General features: G+C 27.5%; 1 protein-coding gene across 1 annotated transcript in view; it reads right to left on the reverse strand.

Annotated features, from left to right (window-relative positions):
• Window positions 1–18,164, reverse strand: part of LOC115206740 (contactin-5-like) — a 503,383-nt gene that overhangs the window by 161,469 nt on the left and 323,750 nt on the right. Inside the window, exon 9 of the mRNA XM_029773946.1 lies at window positions 886–1,067. Within this exon, the coding sequence (XP_029629806.1) occupies window positions 886–1,067 (182 nt within the window). The remainder of the gene's footprint in view (window positions 1–885; window positions 1,068–18,164) is intronic.

Here is an 18,164-nt window from a genome sequence, read left to right on the forward strand (position 1 = left end):
GATTAACGTTTTTGAAAAATGTCTCGTGTCTCATGAATGCGCAGGTGCAGGCAATAATGGAAGTGACGACAACCCAGGGACGTCAACTTCACTGCATTCTTATTTGCTCTCTGTTCATCATAGACGCTTCAAACAACTTTATAAAGATCGCTGACATCTAGTGGAAGCCGTAGGAGTTGCGAAATGAATCCTTTCTCACTGTGGTATCTATAAAACAATGACTCAAAAAAAATAGTACAGCCACAAAATTATTTTTTTCTCTCAGGTTTTCTCAGGTTTTTGCCTGCCATATGAGTTGTGTTATACTTACAGACACCATTCAAACAGTTTTAGAAAATGCAGAGTGTTTTCTATCCAAATCTGGTAGTAATATGCATATCCTAGCTTCTGAGTTGGTGTAGGTCGTAGTTAAAAATGGGCACATATTTTTTCCAAAATTCTCAATACTGCCCCCGTAGCCCGTAGAGGTTATTAACAGTCACAGATTGACACCAGTCAGATTAACACCACAGTCACATATTAACACCACAGTTATATATTAATACCACAGTCACAGATTAACACCACAGTCACAGATTAACACCACAGTCACAGATTAACACCACAGTCACAGATTAACACCACAGTCACAGATTAACACCACAGTCATAGATTAATACCACAGTCACATACTAACACCACAGTCATAGATTAACACCACAGTCACAGATTAACACCACAGTCACAGATTAACACTACAGTCACATATTAACACCACAGTCACATATTAACACCACAGTCATAGATTAACACCACAGTCACAGATTAACACCACAGTCACAGATGAACAAACAAACAATTAGACAACAACAACATGTAGCTCCAGTCCATCCCTCCTTAACTTACTGTAGATCTGGAGGTGTCCCTTGAAGGCTGTTCCTCCCCTGGGGTTCTCTGCTTTACACTCGTAGGTCCCAGTATCCTCCAGCTGGACATTGGGGATCTCCAGAACAGCCTGGGACTTCCTCAGACGAGCCTTCTTAGGGATGTTACCGTTCATCTTCCTCCACGTTATGGTTGGGACGGGACTTGGAGGAAGAGTGGAGAGGGTTAAAATACTACATTTTTGCATTCTGCCGACAATATTTACAGCATGCAAACTCATACATAATATATTTGTGATATACAGGACAAGGAGAGCAGAGAGTTGATTGTTGTGACATGACTAGGAAGAGAAAGTTCATTTGACAACTCCAAAATCCAATTCCAGCTAGACAAGTGGATACATTTACAACCAGAATACAGTAAAGGACTAGCGGAAGAGGAATGTGGAAAGTCAGGGGTTCAGTTCCCACGTTGTACACAGATCTATCCTGGCTGCATAAACTGATACATAATATACAGTATGTGACTGTGTTTTGTGTCCATCTACACACTAAAACACCTCTAAATAATTTACTGTGCCATAATCCAGAGTGACCTTGTATCTCTGAGTCTCTCTCTGCCCAAATGACCTCTAACTGAGAACGATGTCATTGACTACATGATATATTCAGATCAGGTTACCAGCCCAACTAATCATCATGATTTCTATGATTAGTATATGTGAGAGTGGCTGTTCATCATCAGTTTGTTGATGCTCCTCTATGCCCCTGTGATTGCTCTGCTCTCTCCGTGATAGATGGGTTGAACATGTAGCAGGATAACGTCGTACTATACTATATCAGCAAGGCTCTGTGTATGACAGCTCCATTTGACAGCTCTCAGAAAGATGGAAATGTGACACTCCTGGAAACCCCCGGTGCTCCCATCCATCACTCGGCCCAGATGAAAACGTTACATCGCGTTTTTATCACTTCCAAATTCACAAAGACATTTTAATATCGCTCAGAGTCCCAGTTGCCATGGTCTCTGTGAGTTAGATTCAGAGCACGTTCAGAGCTAACCACAGCCGTTACAGCTCAAAATCAAAAATCAAAATGGGCATTAAGGGAGGGAAGGGATGTCTGAACACCATAGGCATTAAGGGGGTGAAGGGATGTCTGATCACCAAAGGCATTAAGGTAGTGAAGGGATGTCTGTAACCCTTATTTTTCGCCTCCAGTGTTATTATACAACTAAGGGAGGTTATTGGTAGTGTGCTTGGCATTCAGGCTTCAAGGGAACTAAAAGGGTTAGAATGATGAAATAACAAAAACAGAAACAAGGCAAAAAAATTATAATTGTAGCATGTCTATATGTGCAGTTTGGTTAATAGACAGATGACATGCTGACGATGATAGAAACAATGAAGCAGAGAATGTTGCAACTATAAGAACTATTAGAACTATTAGAATTAGAACTATTAGAACTATTAGAATTAGAACTCTTATAACTATTAGAATTAGAACTATTAGAACTATTAGAATAAGAACTATTAGAACTATTAGAATTAGAACTATTAGAACTATTAGAATTAGAACTCTTATAACTATTAGAATTAGAACTATTAGAACTATTAGAATAAGAACTATTACAACTATTATAACTATTATAACTATTACAACTATTACAACTATTACAACTATTACAACTATTAGAATAATAACTATTACAACTATTAGAACTATTAGAATAAGAACTATTAGAACTATTAGAACTATTAGAATTATAACTATTACAACTATTACAACTATTACAACTATTACAATTAGAACTATTAGAATTAGAACTATTAGAATTAGAACTATTAGAACTATTAGAATAAGAACTATTATAACTATTACAACTATTACAACTATTAGAACTATTAGAACTATTAGAACTATTAGAACTATTAGAATAAGAACTATTACAACTATTAGAACAATTAGAATTAGAACTATTAGAACTATTAGAACTATTAGAATTATAACTATTATAACTATTAGAATTAGAACTATAAGAACTATTAGAACTATTAGAATTAGAACTATTACAATAAGAACTATTAGGACTATTAGAACTATTAGAACTATTACAGCTATTACAACTATTACAACTATTACAACTATTACAACTATTACAATTAGAACTATTAGAATTAGAACTATTAGAATTAGAACTATTAGAACTATTAGAATAAGAACTACTACAACTATTATAACTATTATAACTATTACAACTATTACAACTATTAGAACTATTAGAACTATTAGAACTATTAGAATAAGAACTATTACAACTATTAGAACTATTAGAATTAGAACTATTAGAACTATTAGAACTATTAGAATTAGAACTATTATAACTATTAGAATTAGAACTATAAGAACTATTAGAACTATTAGAATTAGAACTATTACAATTAGAACTATTAGGACTATTAGAACTATTACAACTATTACAACTATTACAACTATTACAACTATTACAACTATTTCAACTATTAGAACTATTAGAATTAGAACTATTAGAATTAGAACTATTAGAATTAGAACTATAAGAACTATTAGAACTATTAGAATTAGAACTATTACAATTAGAACTATTAGAACTATTAGAACTATTAGAACTATTACAACTATTACAACTATTACAACTACTACAACTATTAGAACTATTAGAATTACAACTATTTGAACTATTAGAACTATGAGAACTATTATAACTATTATAACTAGAACTATTAGAACTATGAGAACTATTAGAACTATTAGAACTAGAACTATGAGAACGTTTAGACACTAGAACTATTAGAACTATTAGACCTAATAGAACAACTGGAACTACTAGAACTATTATAACTATTTGAATTACTAGAATTTGAACAATTAGAACTACAAGAAACTATTATAACTATTATAACTATTATAACTACTAGAACTACTAGAACTATTACAACTACTAGAACTAATAGAACTATTACAACTACTGGAACTACTAAAACTGCTAGAACTATTAGAACTACAATAAACTATTAGAACTTCTAAAACTAGAACCATTCGAACAAGAACAATTAGAACTATTAGAACTAATAGAACTATTAGAACTACTAGAATAACTAAAACTGCTAGAACTATTAAAACTATTAGAAATATTAGAAACACTAGAACTACTACTTGTAGTAGTTGTAATAGTTCTAATAGTTGTAATAGTTGTAATAGTTCTAATAGTTCTAATAGTTCTAATAGTTGCAAAAGTTGTAGTAGTTGTAATAGTTCTAGTTGTAATAGTTGTAATAGTTGTAATAGTTGTAGTAGTTATAGTTGTAATAGTTGTAATAGTTGCAAAAGTTGTAGTAGTTGTAATAGTTCTAGTTGTAATAGTTGTAATAGTTGTAATAGTTGTAATAGTCCTAATAGATGTAATAGTTGTAATAGTTGTAGTAGTTGTAATAGTTGTAGTAGTTGTAATAGTTGTAATAGTTGTAGTAGTTGTAATAGTTGTAGTAGTTGTAATAGTTGTAATAGTTGTAATAGTTGTAGTAGTTGTAGTTCTAATAGTTGTAATAGTTGTAGTAGTTGTAATAGTTGTAGTTGTAATAGTTGTAATAGTTGTAATAGTTGTAATAGTTGTAGTAGTTGTAATAGTTGTAATAGTTGTAATAGTTGTAATAGTTGTAGTAGTTGTAATAGTTGTAGTAGTTGTAATAGTTGTAATAGTTGTAATAGTTGTAATAGTTGTAGTAGTTGTAATAGTTGCAATAGTTGTAGTTCTAATAGTTGTAATAGTTCTAGTTCTAATAGTTGTAATAGTTGAAATAGTTGTAGTAGTTGTAATAGTTGTAGTAGTTGTAGTAGTTGTAATAGTTCTAGTTCTAATAGTTGTAATAGTTGTAATAGTTGTAATAGTTGTAATAGTTGTAATAGTTGTAGTAGTTGTAATAGTTGTAGTAGTTGTAATAGTTGTAATAGTTGTAATAGTTCTAGTTCTAATAGTTGTAATAGTTGTAATAGTTGTAGTAGTTGTAAAAGTTCTAGTTCTAATAGTTGTAAAAGTTGTAGTAGTTGTAATAGTTCTAGTTCTAATAGCTGTAGTAGTAGTAATAGTTGTAATAGTTCTAGTTCTAATAGTTGCAAAAGTTGTAGTAGTTGTAATAGTTGTAATAGTTCTAGTTGTAATAGTTGTAATAGTTGTAATAGTTGTAATAGTTGTAGTAGTTGTAATAATTGTAGTAGTTGTAATAGTTGTAATAGTTCTAATAGTTCTAATAGTTGTAATAGTTGTAATAGTTGTAGTAGTTGTAATAGTTGTAGTAGTTGTAATAGTTGTAATTGTTGTAATAGTTGTAGTAGTTGTAATAGTTGTAGTAGTTATAATAGTTGTAGTAGTTCTAGTTGTAATAGTTGTAATAGTTGTAATAGTTGTAGTAGTTGTAATAGTTGTAATAGTTCTAATAGTTCTAATAGTTGTAATAGTTGTAGTAGTTGTAGTAGTTATAATAGTTGTAGTAGTTCTAGTTGTAATAGTTGTAATAGTTGTAATAGTTGTAGTAGTTGTACTAGTTCTAGTTCTAATAGTTGTAATAGTTGTAATAGTTGTAATAGTTGTAGTAGTTGTAATAGTTGTAGTAGTTCTAGTTGTAATAGTTGTAATAGTTGTAATAGTTCTAGTTCTAATAGTTGTAGTAGTTGTAATAGTTGTAATAGTTCTAATAGTTGTAATAGTTCTAATAGTTCTAATAGTTCTAATAGTTGCAAAAGTTGTAGTAGTTGTAATAGTTCTAGTTCTAATACTTGTAGTAGTTGTAATAGTTCTAATAGTTGTAATAGTTCTAATAGTTCTAATAGTTCTGATAGTTCTAATAGTTGCAAAAGTTGTAGTAGTTGTAATAGTTCTAGTTGTAATAGTTGTAATAGTTGTAATAGTTGTAGTAGTTCTAGTTGTAATAGTTGTAATAGTTGCAAAAGTTGTAGTAGTTGTAATAGTTCTAGTTGTAATAGTTGTAATAGTTCTAATAGTTGTAATAGTTCTAATAGATGTAATAGTTGTAATAGATGTAGTAGTTGTAATAGTTGTAGTAGTTGTAATAGTTGTAATAGTTGTAGTAGTTGTAATAGTTGTAGTAGTTGTAATAGTTGTAATAGTTGTTGTAGTTCTAATAGTTGTAATAGTTGTAATAGATGTAGTAGTTGTAGTTCTAATAGTTGTAATAGTTGTAGTAGTTGTAATAGTTGTAGTAGTTATAATAGTTGTAGTAGTTGTAATAGTTCTAATAGTTCTAATAGTTGTAGTAGTTGTAATAGTTGTAGTAGTTGTAACAGTTGTAATAGTTGTAGTAGTTGTAATAGTTGTAATAGTTGTAATAGTTGTAGTAGTTGTAGTTCTAATAGTTGTAATAGGTGTAGTAGTTGTAATAGTTGTAGTTGTAATAGTTGTAATAGTTGTAATAGTTGTAGTAGTTGTAATAGTTGTAATAGTTGTAATAGTTGTAGTAGTTGTAATAGTTGTAGTAGTTGTAATAGTTGTAATAGTTGTAATAGTTGTAATAGTTGTAATAGTTCTAGTTCTAATAGTTGTAATAGTTCTAGTTCTAATAGTTGTAATAGTTGTAATAGTTGTAGTAGTTGTAATAGTTGTAGTAGTTGTAGTAGTTGTAATAGTTCTAGTTGTAATAGTTGTAATAGTTGTAATAGTTGCAATAGTTGTAATAGTTGTAATAGTTGTAGTAGTTGTAATAGTTGTAATAGTTGTAGTAGTTGTAATAGTTGTAGTAGTTGTAATAGTTGTAATAGTTGTAATAGTTCTAGTTCTAATAGTTGTAATAGTTGTAATAGTTGTAGTAGTTGTAATAGTTCTAGTTCTAATAGTTGTAAAAGTTGTAGTAGTTGTAATAGTTCTAGTTCTAATAGCTGTAGTAGTAGTAATAGTTGTAATAGTTCTAGTTCTAATAGTTGCAAATGTTGTAGTAGTTCTAGTTGTAATAGTTGTAATAGTTGTAATAGTTGTAATAGTTGTAGTAGTTGTAATAGTTGTAGTAGTTCTAATAGTTGTAATATTTGTAATAGTTCTAATAGTTGTAATAGTTGTAATAGTTGTAGTAGTTGTAATAGTTGTAGTATTTCTAGTTGTAATAGTTGTAATAGTTGTAATAGTTCTAGTTCTAATAGTTGTAGTAGTTGTAATAGTTCTAATAGTTGTAATAGTTGTAATAGTTCTAATAGTTCTAATAGTTCTAATAGTTGCAAAAGTTGTAGTAGTTGTAATAGTTCTAGTTCTAATACTTGTAGTAGTTGTAATAGTTCTAATAGTTGTAATAGTTGTAATAGTTCTAATAGTTCTAATAGTTGCAAAAGTTGTAGTAGTTGTAATAGTTCTAGTTGTAATAGTTGTAATAGTTGTAATAGTTGTAGTAGTTCTAGTTGTAATAGTTGTAATAGTTGCAAAAGTTGTAGTAGTTGTAATAGTTCTAGTTGTAATAGTTGTAATAGTTGTAATAGTTGTAATAGTTGTAATAGTTGTAGTAGTTGTAATAGTTGTAATAGTTGTAATAGTTGTAGTAGTTGTAATAGTTGTAGTAGTAATAATAGTTGTAGTAGTTCTAGTTGTAATAGTTGTAATAGTTGAAATAGTTGTAGTAGTTCTAATAGTTGTAATAGTTGTAATAGTTGTAGTAGTTGTAGTAGTTATAATAGTTGTAGTAGATCTAGTTGAAATAGTTGTAATAGTTGTAATAGTTGTAGTAGTTATAAAAGTTCTAGTTCTAATAGTTGTAAAAGTTGTAGTAGTTGTAATAGTTCTAGTTCTAATAGTTGTAGTAGTAGTAATAGTTGTAATAGTTCTAGTTCTAATAGTTGCAAAAGTTGTAGTAGTTGTAATAGTTCTAGTTGTAATAGTTGTAATAGTTGTAATAGTTGTAGTAGTTGTAATAGTTGTAATAGTTCTCGTTGTAGTAGTTGTAATAGTTGTAGTTGTAGTAGTTGTAATAGTTCTAGTTGTAGTAGTTGTAATAGTTGTAGTAGTTGTAATAGTTGTAGTAGTTGTAGTAGTTATAATAGTTGTAGTAGTTCTAGTTGTAATAGTTGTAATAGTTGTAATAGTTGTAGTAGTTGTACTAGTTCTAGTTCTAATAGTTGTAATAGTTGTAATAGTTGTAATAGTTGTAGTAGTTGTAATAGTTGTAGTAGTTCTAGTTGTAATAGTTGTAATAGTTCTAATAGTTGTAGTAGTTGTAATAGTTCTAGTTCTAATAGTTGTAGTAGTTGTAATAGTTCTAATAGTTGTAATAGTTCTAATAGTTCTAATAGTTGCAAAAGTTGTAGTAGTTGTAATAGTTCTAGTTGTAATAGTTGTAATAGTTGTAATAGTTGTAATAGTTGTAGTAGTTGTAATAGTTGTAATAGTTCTAGTTGTAGTAGTTGTAATAGTTGTAGTTGTAATAGTTCCAGATGTAGTAGTTGTAATAGTTGTAGTAGTTGTAATAGTTGTAATAGTTGTAGTAGTTGTAATAGTTGTAGTAGTTATAATAGTTGTAGTAGTTCTAGTTGTAATAGTTGTAATAGTTGTAATAGTTGTAGTAGTTGTAATAGTTCTAGTTCTAATAGTTGTAATAGTTGTAATAGTTCTAATAGTTGTAGTAGTTGTAATAGTTCTAGTTCTAATAGTTGTAGTAGTTGTAATAGTTTTAATAGTTGTAATAGTTCTAATAGATGTAAAAGTTGTAATAGTTGTAATAGTTCTAATAGTTGTAATAGTTCTAATAGATGTAATAGTTGTAATAGTTGTAGTAGTTGTAATAGTTGTAGTAGTTGTAATAGTTGTAATAGTTGTAGTAGTTGTCATAGTTGTAGAAGTTGTAATAGTTGTAATAGTTGTAGTAGTTGTAATAGTTCTAATAGTTCTAATAGTTGTAGTAGTTGTAATAGTTCTAGTTCTAATAGTTGTAGTAGTTGTAATAGTTGTAGTAGTTGTAACAGTTGTAATAGTTGTAATAGTTGAAGTAGTTGTAGTTGTAATAGTTGTAATTGGTGTAGTACTTGTAATAGTTGTAGTTCTTATAGTTGTAATAGTTGTAATAGTTGTAATAGTTGTAATAGTTGTAGTAGTTGTAATAGTTGTAATAGTTGTAATAGTTCTAATAGTTGTAATAGTTGTAATAGTTGTAGTAGTTGTAATAGTTGTAGTAGTTGTAATAGTTGTAATAGTTGTAATAGTTGTAATAGTTGTAGTAGTTGTAATAGTTGTAATAGTTGTAGTTCTAATAGTTGTAATAGTTCTAGTTCTAATAGTTGTAATAGTTGAAATAGTTGTAGTAGTTGTAATAGTTGTAGTAGTTGTAGTAGTTGTAATAGTTCTAGTTCTAATAGTTGTAATAGTTGTAATAGTTGTAAAAGTTGTAGTAGTTGTAATAGTTGTAGTAGTTGTAATAGTTGTAATAGTTGTAATAGTTCTAGTTCTAATAGTTGTAATAGTTGTAATAGTTGTAGTAGTTGTAAAAGTTCTAGTTCTAATAGTTGTAAAAGTTGTAGTAGTTGTAATAGTTCTAGTTCTAATAGCTGTAGTAGTAGTAATAGTTGTAATAGTTCTAGTTCTAATAGTTGCAAAAGTTGTAGTAGTTGTAATAGTTGTAATAGTTCTAGTTGTAATAGTTGTAATAGTTGTAATAGTTGTAGTAGTTGTAATAGTTGTAGTAGTTGTAATAGTTGTAGTAGTTGTAATAGTTGTAATAGTTGTAGTAGTTGTAATAGTTGTAGTAGTTGTAATAGTTGTAATAGTTGTAATAGTTGTAGTAGTTGTAGTTCTAATAGTTGTAATAGTTGTAGTAGTTGTAATAGTTGTAGTTGTAATAGTTGTAATAGTTGTAATAGTTGTAATAGTTGTAGTAGTTGTAATAGTTGTAATAGTTGTAATAGTTGTAATAGTTGTAATAGTTGTAATAGTTGTAGTAGTTGTAATAGTTGTAGCAGTTGTAATAGTTGTAATAGTTGTAATAGTTGTAATAGTTGTAGTAGTTGTAATAGTTGCAATAGTTGTAGTTCTAATAGTTGTAATAGTTCTAGTTCTAATAGTTGTAATAGTTGAAATAGTTGTAGTAGTTGTAATAGTTGTAGTAGTTGTAGTAGTTGTAATAGTTCTAGTTCTAATAGTTGTAATAGTTGTAATAGTTGTAATAGTTGTAATAGTTGTAATAGTTGTAGTAGTTGTAATAGTTGTAGTAGTTGTAATAGTTGTAATAGTTGTAATAGTTCTAGTTCTAATAGTTGTAATAGTTGTAATAGTTGTAGTAGTTGTAAAAGTTCTAGTTCTAATAGTTGTAAAAGTTGTAGTAGTTGTAATAGTTCTAGTTCTAATAGCTGTAGTAGTAGTAATAGTTGTAATAGTTCTAGTTCTAATAGTTGCAAAAGTTGTAGTAGTTGTAATAGTTGTAATAGTTCTAGTTGTAATAGTTGTAATAGTTGTAATAGTTGTAATAGTTGTAGTAGTTGTAATAATTGTAGTAGTTGTAATAGTTGTAATAGTTCTAATAGTTCTAATAGTTGTAATAGTTGTAATAGTTGTAGTAGTTGTAATAGTTGTAGTAGTTGTAATAGTTGTAATTGTTGTAATAGTTGTAGTAGTTGTAATAGTTGTAGTAGTTATAATAGTTGTAGTAGTTCTAGTTGTAATAGTTGTAATAGTTGTAATAGTTGTAGTAGTTGTAATAGTTGTAATAGTTCTAATAGTTCTAATAGTTGTAATAGTTGTAGTAGTTGTAGTAGTTATAATAGTTGTAGTAGTTCTAGTTGTAATAGTTGTAATAGTTGTAATAGTTGTAGTAGTTGTACTAGTTCTAGTTCTAATAGTTGTAATAGTTGTAGTAGTTGTAATAGTTGTAGTAGTTCTAGTTGTAATAGTTGTAATAGTTGTAATAGTTCTAGTTCTAATAGTTGTAGTAGTTGTAATAGTTCTAATAGTTGTAATAGTTGTAATAGTTGTAATAGTTCTAATAGTTCTAATAGTTGCAAAAGTTGTAGTAGTTGTAATAGTTCTAGTTCTAATACTTGTAGTAGTTGTAATAGTTCCAATAGTTGTAATAGTTCTAATAGTTCTAATAGTTCTGATAGTTCTAATAGTTGCAAAAGTTGTAGTAGTTGTAATAGTTCTAGTTGTAATAGTTGTAATAGTTGTAATAGTTGTAGTAGTTCTAGTTGTAATAGTTGTAATAGTTGCAAAAGTTGTAGTAGTTGTAATAGTTCTAGTTGTAATAGTTGTAATAGTTCTAATAGTTGTAATAGTTCTAATAGATGTAATAGTTGTAATAGTTGTAGTAGTTGTAATAGTTGTAGTAGTTGTAATAGTTGTAATAGTTGTAGTAGTTGTAATAGTTGTAGTAGTTGTAATAGTTGTAATAGTTGTTGTAGTTCTAATAGTTGTAATAGTTGTAATAGTTGTAGTAGTTGTAGTTCTAATAGTTGTAATAGTTGTAGTAGTTGTAATAGTTGTAGTAGTTATAATAGTTGTAGTAGTTGTAATAGTTCTAATAGTTCTAATAGTTGTAGTAGTTGTAATAGTTGTAGTAGTTGTAACAGTTGTAATAGTTGTAGTAGTTGTAATAGTTGTAATAGTTGTAGTAGTTGTAGTTCTAATAGTTGTAATAGGTGTAGTAGTTGTAATAGTTGTAGTTGTAATAGTTGTAATAGTTGTAATAGTTGTAGTAGTTGTAATAGTTGTAATAGTTGTAATAGTTGTAGTAGTTGTAATAGTTGTAGTAGTTGTAATAGTTGTAATAGTTGTAATAGTTGTAATAGTTGTAATAGTTCTAGTTCTAATAGTTGTAATAGTTCTAGTTCTAATAGTTGTAATAGTTGTAATAGTTGTAGTAGTTGTAATAGTTGTAGTAGTTGTAGTAGTTGTAATAGTTCTAGTTGTAATAGTTGTAATAGTTGTAATAGTTGCAATAGTTGTAATAGTTGTAATAGTTGTAGTAGTTGTAATAGTTGTAATAGTTGTAGTAGTTGTAATAGTTGTAGTAGTTGTAATAGTTGTAATAGTTGTAATAGTTCTAGTTCTAATAGTTGTAATAGTTGTAATAGTTGTAGTAGTTGTAATAGTTCCAGATGTAGTAGTTGTAATAGTTGTAGTAGTTGTAATAGTTGTAATAGTTGTAGTAGTTGTAATAGTTGTAGTAGTTATAATAGTTGTAGTAGTTCTAGTTGTAATAGTTGTAATAGTTGTAATAGTTGTAGTAGTTGTAATAGTTCTAGTTCTAATAGTTGTAATAGTTGTAATAGTTCTAATAGTTGTAGTAGTTGTAATAGTTCTAGTTCTAATAGTTGTAGTAGTTGTAATAGTTTTAATAGTTGTAATAGTTCTAATAGATGTAAAAGTTGTAATAGTTGTAATAGTTCTAATAGTTGTAATAGTTCTAATAGATGTAATAGTTGTAATAGTTGTAGTAGTTGTAATAGTTGTAGTAGTTGTAATAGTTGTAATAGTTGTAGTAGTTGTAATAGTTGTAGAAGTTGTAATAGTTGTAATAGTTGTAGTAGTTGTAATAGTTCTAATAGTTCTAATAGTTGTAGTAGTTGTAATAGTTCTAGTTCTAATAGTTGTAGTAGTTGTAATAGTTGTAGTAGTTGTAACAGTTGTAATAGTTGTAATAGTTGAAGTAGTTGTAGTTGTAATAGTTGTAATTGGTGTAGTACTTGTAATAGTTGTAGTTCTTATAGTTGTAATAGTTGTAATAGTTGTAATAGTTGTAATAGTTGTAGTAGTTGTAATAGTTGTAATAGTTGTAATAGTTCTAATAGTTGTAATAGTTGTAATAGTTGTAGTAGTTGTAATAGTTGTAGTAGTTGTAATAGTTGTAATAGTTGTAATAGTTGTAATAGTTTGTAGTAGTTGTAATAGTTGTAATAGTTGTAGTTCTAATAGTTGTAATAGTTCTAGTTCTAATAGTTGTAATAGTTGAAATAGTTGTAGTAGTTGTAATAGTTGTAGTAGTTGTAGTAGTTGTAATAGTTCTAGTTCTAATAGTTGTAATAGTTGTAATAGTTGTAATAGTTGTAGTAGTTGTAATAGTTGTAGTAGTTGTAATAGTTGTAATAGTTGTAATAGTTCTAGTTCTAATAGTTGTAATAGTTGTAATAGTTGTAGTAGTTGTAAAAGTTCTAGTTCTAATAGTTGTAAAAGTTGTAGTAGTTGTAATAGTTCTAGTTCTAATAGCTGTAGTAGTAGTAATAGTTGTAATAGTTCTAGTTCTAATAGTTGCAAAAGTTGTAGTAGTTGTAATAGTTGTAATAGTTCTAGTTGTAATAGTTGTAATAGTTGTAATAGTTGTAGTAGTTGTAATAGTTGTAGTAGTTGTAATAGTTGTAATAGTTGTAATAGTTGTAGTAGTTGTAATAGTTGTAGTAGTTATAATAGTTCTAGTAGTTCTAGTTGTAATAGTTGTAATAGTTGTAATAGTTGTAGTAGTTGTAATAGTTGTAATAGTTGTAGTAGTTGTAATAGTTGTAGTAGTTATAATAGTTGTAGTAGTTGTAATAGTTCTAATAGTTCTAATAGTTGTAGTAGTTGTAATAGTTGTAGTAGTTGTAACAGTTGTAATAGTTGTAGTAGTTCTAATAGTTGTAATAGTTGTAATAGTTCTAGTTGTAATAGTTGTAATAGTTGTAATAGTTGTAGTAGTTGTAATAGTTGTAGTAGTTGTAATAGTTGTAATAGTTGTAATAGTTGTAGTAGTTGTAATAGTTGTAGTAGTTATAATAGTTCTAGTAGTTCTAGTTGTAATAGTTGTAATAGTTGTAATAGTTGTAGTAGTTGTAATAGTTGTAATAGTTGTAGTAGTTGTAATAGTTGTAGTAGTTATAATAGTTGTAGTAGTTGTAATAGTTCTAATAGTTCTAATAGTTGTAGTAGTTGTAATAGTTGTAGTAGTTGTAACAGTTGTAATAGTTGTAGTAGTTCTAATAGTTGTAATAGTTGTAATAGGTGTAGTAGTTGTAATAGTTGTAGTTGTAATAGTTGTAATAGTTGTAATAGTTGTAATAGTTGTAATAGTTGTAGTAGTTGTAATAGTTGTAATAGTTGTAATAGTTGTAATAGTTGTAGTAGTTGTAATAGTTGTAATAGTTGTAATAGTTGTAATAGTTGTAATAGTTGTAATAGTTGTAATAGTTCTAGTTCTAATAGTTGTAATAGTTCTAGTTCTAATAGTTGTAATAGTTGTAATAGTTGTAGTAGTTGTAATAGTTGTAGTAGTTGTAGTAGTTGTAATAGTTCTAGTTGTAATAGTTGTAATAGTTGTAATAGTTGCAATAGTTGTAATAGTTGTAATAGTTGTAGTAGTTGTAATAGTTGTAGTAGTTGTAATAGTTGTAATAGTTGTAATAGTTCTAGTTCTAATAGTTGTAATAGTTGTAATAGTTGTAGTAGTTGTAATAGTTCTAGTTCTAATAGTTGTAAAAGTTGTAGTAGTTGAAATAGTTCTAGTTCTAATAGTTGCAAATGTTGTAGTAGTTCTAGTTGTAATAGTTGTAATAGTTGTAATAGTTGTAATAGTTGTAGTAGTTGTAATAGTTGTAGTAGTTCTAATAGTTGTAATATTTGTAATAGTTCTAATAGTTGTAATAGTTGTAATAGTTGTAGTAGTTGTAATAGTTGTAGTAGTTCTAGTTGTAATAGTTGTAATAGTTGTAATAGTTCTAGTTCTAATAGTTGTAGTAGTTGTAATAGTTCTAATAGTTGTAATAGTTGTAATAGTTCTAATAGTTCTAATAGTTGCAAAAGTTGTAGTAGTTGTAATAGTTCTAGTTCTAATACTTGTAGTAGTTGTAATAGTTCTAATAGTTGTAATAGTTGTAATAGTTCTAATAGTTCTAATAGTTCTAATAGTTGCAAAAGATGTAGTAGTTGTAATAGTTCTAGTTGTAATAGTTGTAATAGTTGTAATAGTTGTAGTAGTTCTAGTTGTAATAGTTGTAATAGTTGCAAAAGTTGTAGTAGTTGTAATAGTTCTAGTTGTAATAGTTGTAATAGTTGTAATAGTTGTAATAGTTGTAGTAGTTGTAATAGTTGTAATAGTTGTAATAGTTCTAGTTGTAGTAGTTGTAATAGTTGTAGTTGTAATAGTTCTAGATGTAGTAGTTGTAATAGTTGTAGTAGTTGTAATAGTTGTAATAGTTGTAGTAGTTGTAATAGTTGTAGTAGTTATAATAGTTGTAGTAGTTCTAGTTGTAATAGTTGTAATAGTTGTAATAGTTGTAGTAGTTGTAATAGTTGTAGTAGTTCTAGTTGTAATAGTTGTAATAGTTCTAATAGTTGTAGTAGTTGTAATAGTTCCAGTTCTAATAGTTGTAGTAGTTGTAATAGTTCTAATAGTTGTAATAGTTCTAATAGATGTAATAGTTGTAATAGTTGTAGTAGTTGTAATAGTTGTAGTAGTTGTAATAGTTGTAATAGTTGTAGTAGTTGTAATAGTTGTAGAAGTTGTAATAGTTGTAGTAGTTGTAATAGTTGTAATAGTTGTAGTAGTTGTAATAGTTGTAATAGTTGTAATAGTTGTAGTAGTTGTAATAGTTGTAGTAGTTGTAATAGTTGCAATAGTTGTAATAGTTGTAATAGTTGTAGTAGTTGTAATAGTTGTAGTAGTTGTAATAGTTGTAATAGTTGTAATAGTTCTAGTTCTAATAGTTGTAATAGTTGTAATAGTTGTAGTAGTTGTAATAGTTCTAGTTCTAATAGTTGTAAAAGTTGTAGTAGTTGAAATAGTTCTAGTTCTAATAGTTGCAAATGTTGTAGTAGTTCTAGTTGTAATAGTTGTAATAGTTGTAATAGTTGTAATAGTTGTAGTAGTTGTAATAGTTGTAGTAGTTCTAATAGTTGTAATATTTGTAATAGTTCTAATAGTTGTAATAGTTGTAATAGTTGTAGTAGTTGTAATAGTTGTAGTAGTTCTAGTTGTAATAGTTGTAATAGTTGTAATAGTTCTAGTTCTAATAGATGTAGTAGTTGTAATAGTTCTAATAGTTGTAATAGTTGTAATAGTTCTAATAGTTCTAATAGTTGCAAAAGTTGTAGTAGTTGTAATAGTTCTAGTTCTAATACTTGTAGTAGTTGTAATAGTTCTAATAGTTGTAATAGTTGTAATAGTTCTAATAGTTCTAATAGTTCTAATAGTTGCAAAAGATGTAGTAGTTGTAATAGTTCTAGTTGTAATAGTTGTAATAGTTGTAATAGTTGTAGTAGTTCTAGTTGTAATAGTTGTAATAGTTGCAAAAGTTGTAGTAGTTGTAATAGTTCTAGTTGTAATAGTTGTAATAGTTGTAATAGTTGTAATAGTTGTAGTAGTTGTAATAGTTGTAATAGTTGTAATAGTTCTAGTTGTAGTAGTTGTAATAGTTGTAGTTGTAATAGTTCTAGATGTAGTAGTTGTAATAGTTGTAGTAGTTGTAATAGTTGTAATAGTTGTAGTAGTTGTAATAGTTGTAGTAGTTATAATAGTTGTAGTAGTTCTAGTTGTAATAGTTGTAATAGTTGTAATAGTTGTAGTAGTTGTAATAGTTGTAGTAGTTCTAGTTGTAATAGTTGTAATAGTTCTAATAGTTGTAGTAGTTGTAATAGTTCCAGTTCTAATAGTTGTAGTAGTTGTAATAGTTCTAATAGTTGTAATAGTTCTAATAGATGTAATAGTTGTAATAGTTGTAGTAGTTGTAATAGTTGTAGTAGTTGTAATAGTTGTAATAGTTGTAGTAGTTGTAATAGTTGTAGAAGTTGTAATAGTTGTAGTAGTTGTAATAGTTGTAATAGTTGTAGTAGTTGTAATAGTTGTAATAGTTGTAATAGTTGTAGTAGTTGTAATAGTTGTAGTAGTTGTAATAGTTGTAATAGTTGTAATAGTTGTAATAGTTGTAATAGTTGTAATAGTTCTAGTTCTAATAGTTGTAATAGTTCTAGTTCTAATAGTTGTAATAGTTGTAATAGTTGTAGTAGTTGTAATAGTTGTAGTAGTTGTAGTAGTTGTAATAGTTCTAGTTGTAATAGTTGTAATAGTTGTAATAGTTGCAATAGTTGTAATAGTTGTAATAGTTGTAGTAGTTGTAATAGTTGTAATAGTTGTAGTAGTTGTAATAGTTGTAGTAGTTGTAATAGTTGTAATAGTTGTAATAGTTCTAGTTCTAATAGTTGTAATAGTTGTAATAGCTGTAGTAGTTGTAATAGTTCTAGTTCTAATAGTTGTAAAAGTTGTAGTAGTTGTAATAGTTCTAGTTCTAATAGCTGTAGTAGTAGTAATAGTTGTAATAGTTCTAGTTCTAATAGTTGCAAATGTTGTAGTAGTTCTAGTTGTAATAGTTGTAATAGTTGTAGTAGTTGTAATAGTTGTAGTAGTTCTAATAGTTGTAATATTTGTAATAGTTCTAATAGTTGTAATAGTTGTAATAGTTGTAGTAGTTGTAATAGTTGTAGTAGTTCTAGTTGTAATAGTTGTAATAGTTGTAATAGTTCTAGTTCTAATAGTTGTAGTAGTTGTAATAGTTCTAATAGTTCTAATAGTTGTAATAGTTGTAATAGTTCTAATAGTTCTAATAGTTCTAATAGTTGCAAAAGTTGTAGTAGTTGTAATAGTTCTAGTTCTAATACTTGTAGTAGTTGTAATAGTTCTAATAGTTGTAATAGTTGTAATAGTTCTAATAGTTCTAATAGTTCTAATAGTTGCAAAAGTTGTAGTAGTTGTAATAGTTCTAGTTGTAATAGTTGTAATAGTTGTAATAGTTGTAGTAGTTCTAGTTGTAATAGTTGTAATAGTTGCAAAAGTTGTAGTAGTTGTAATAGTTCTAGTTGTAATAGTTGTAATAGTTGTAATAGTTGTAGTAGTTGTAGTAGTTGTAATAGTTGTAATAGTTCTAGTTGTAGTAGTTGTAATAGTTGTAGTTGTAATAGTTCTAGATGTAGTAGTTGTAATAGTTGTAGTAGTTGTAATAGTTGTAATAGTTGTAGTAGTTGTAATAGTTGTAGTAGTTATAATAGTTGTAGTAGTTCTAGTTGTAATAGTTGTAATAGTTGTAATAGTTGTAGTAGTTGTAATAGTTTTAGTAGTTCTAGTTGTAATAGTTCTAATAGTTCTAATAGTTGTAGTAGTTGTAATAGTTCTAGTTCTAATAGTTGTAGTAGTTGTAATAGTTCTAATAGTTGTAATAGTTCTAATAGATGTAATAGTTGTAATAGTTGTAGTAGTTGTAATAGTTGTAGTAGTTGTAATAGTTGTAATAGTTGTAGTAGTTGTAATAGTTGTAGTAGTTGTAATA

Source organism: Salmo trutta, chromosome 13 (assembly GCF_901001165.1).
Source record: "Salmo trutta chromosome 13, fSalTru1.1, whole genome shotgun sequence".
NCBI classification, from domain to species: Eukaryota; Metazoa; Chordata; class Actinopteri; order Salmoniformes; family Salmonidae; genus Salmo; species Salmo trutta.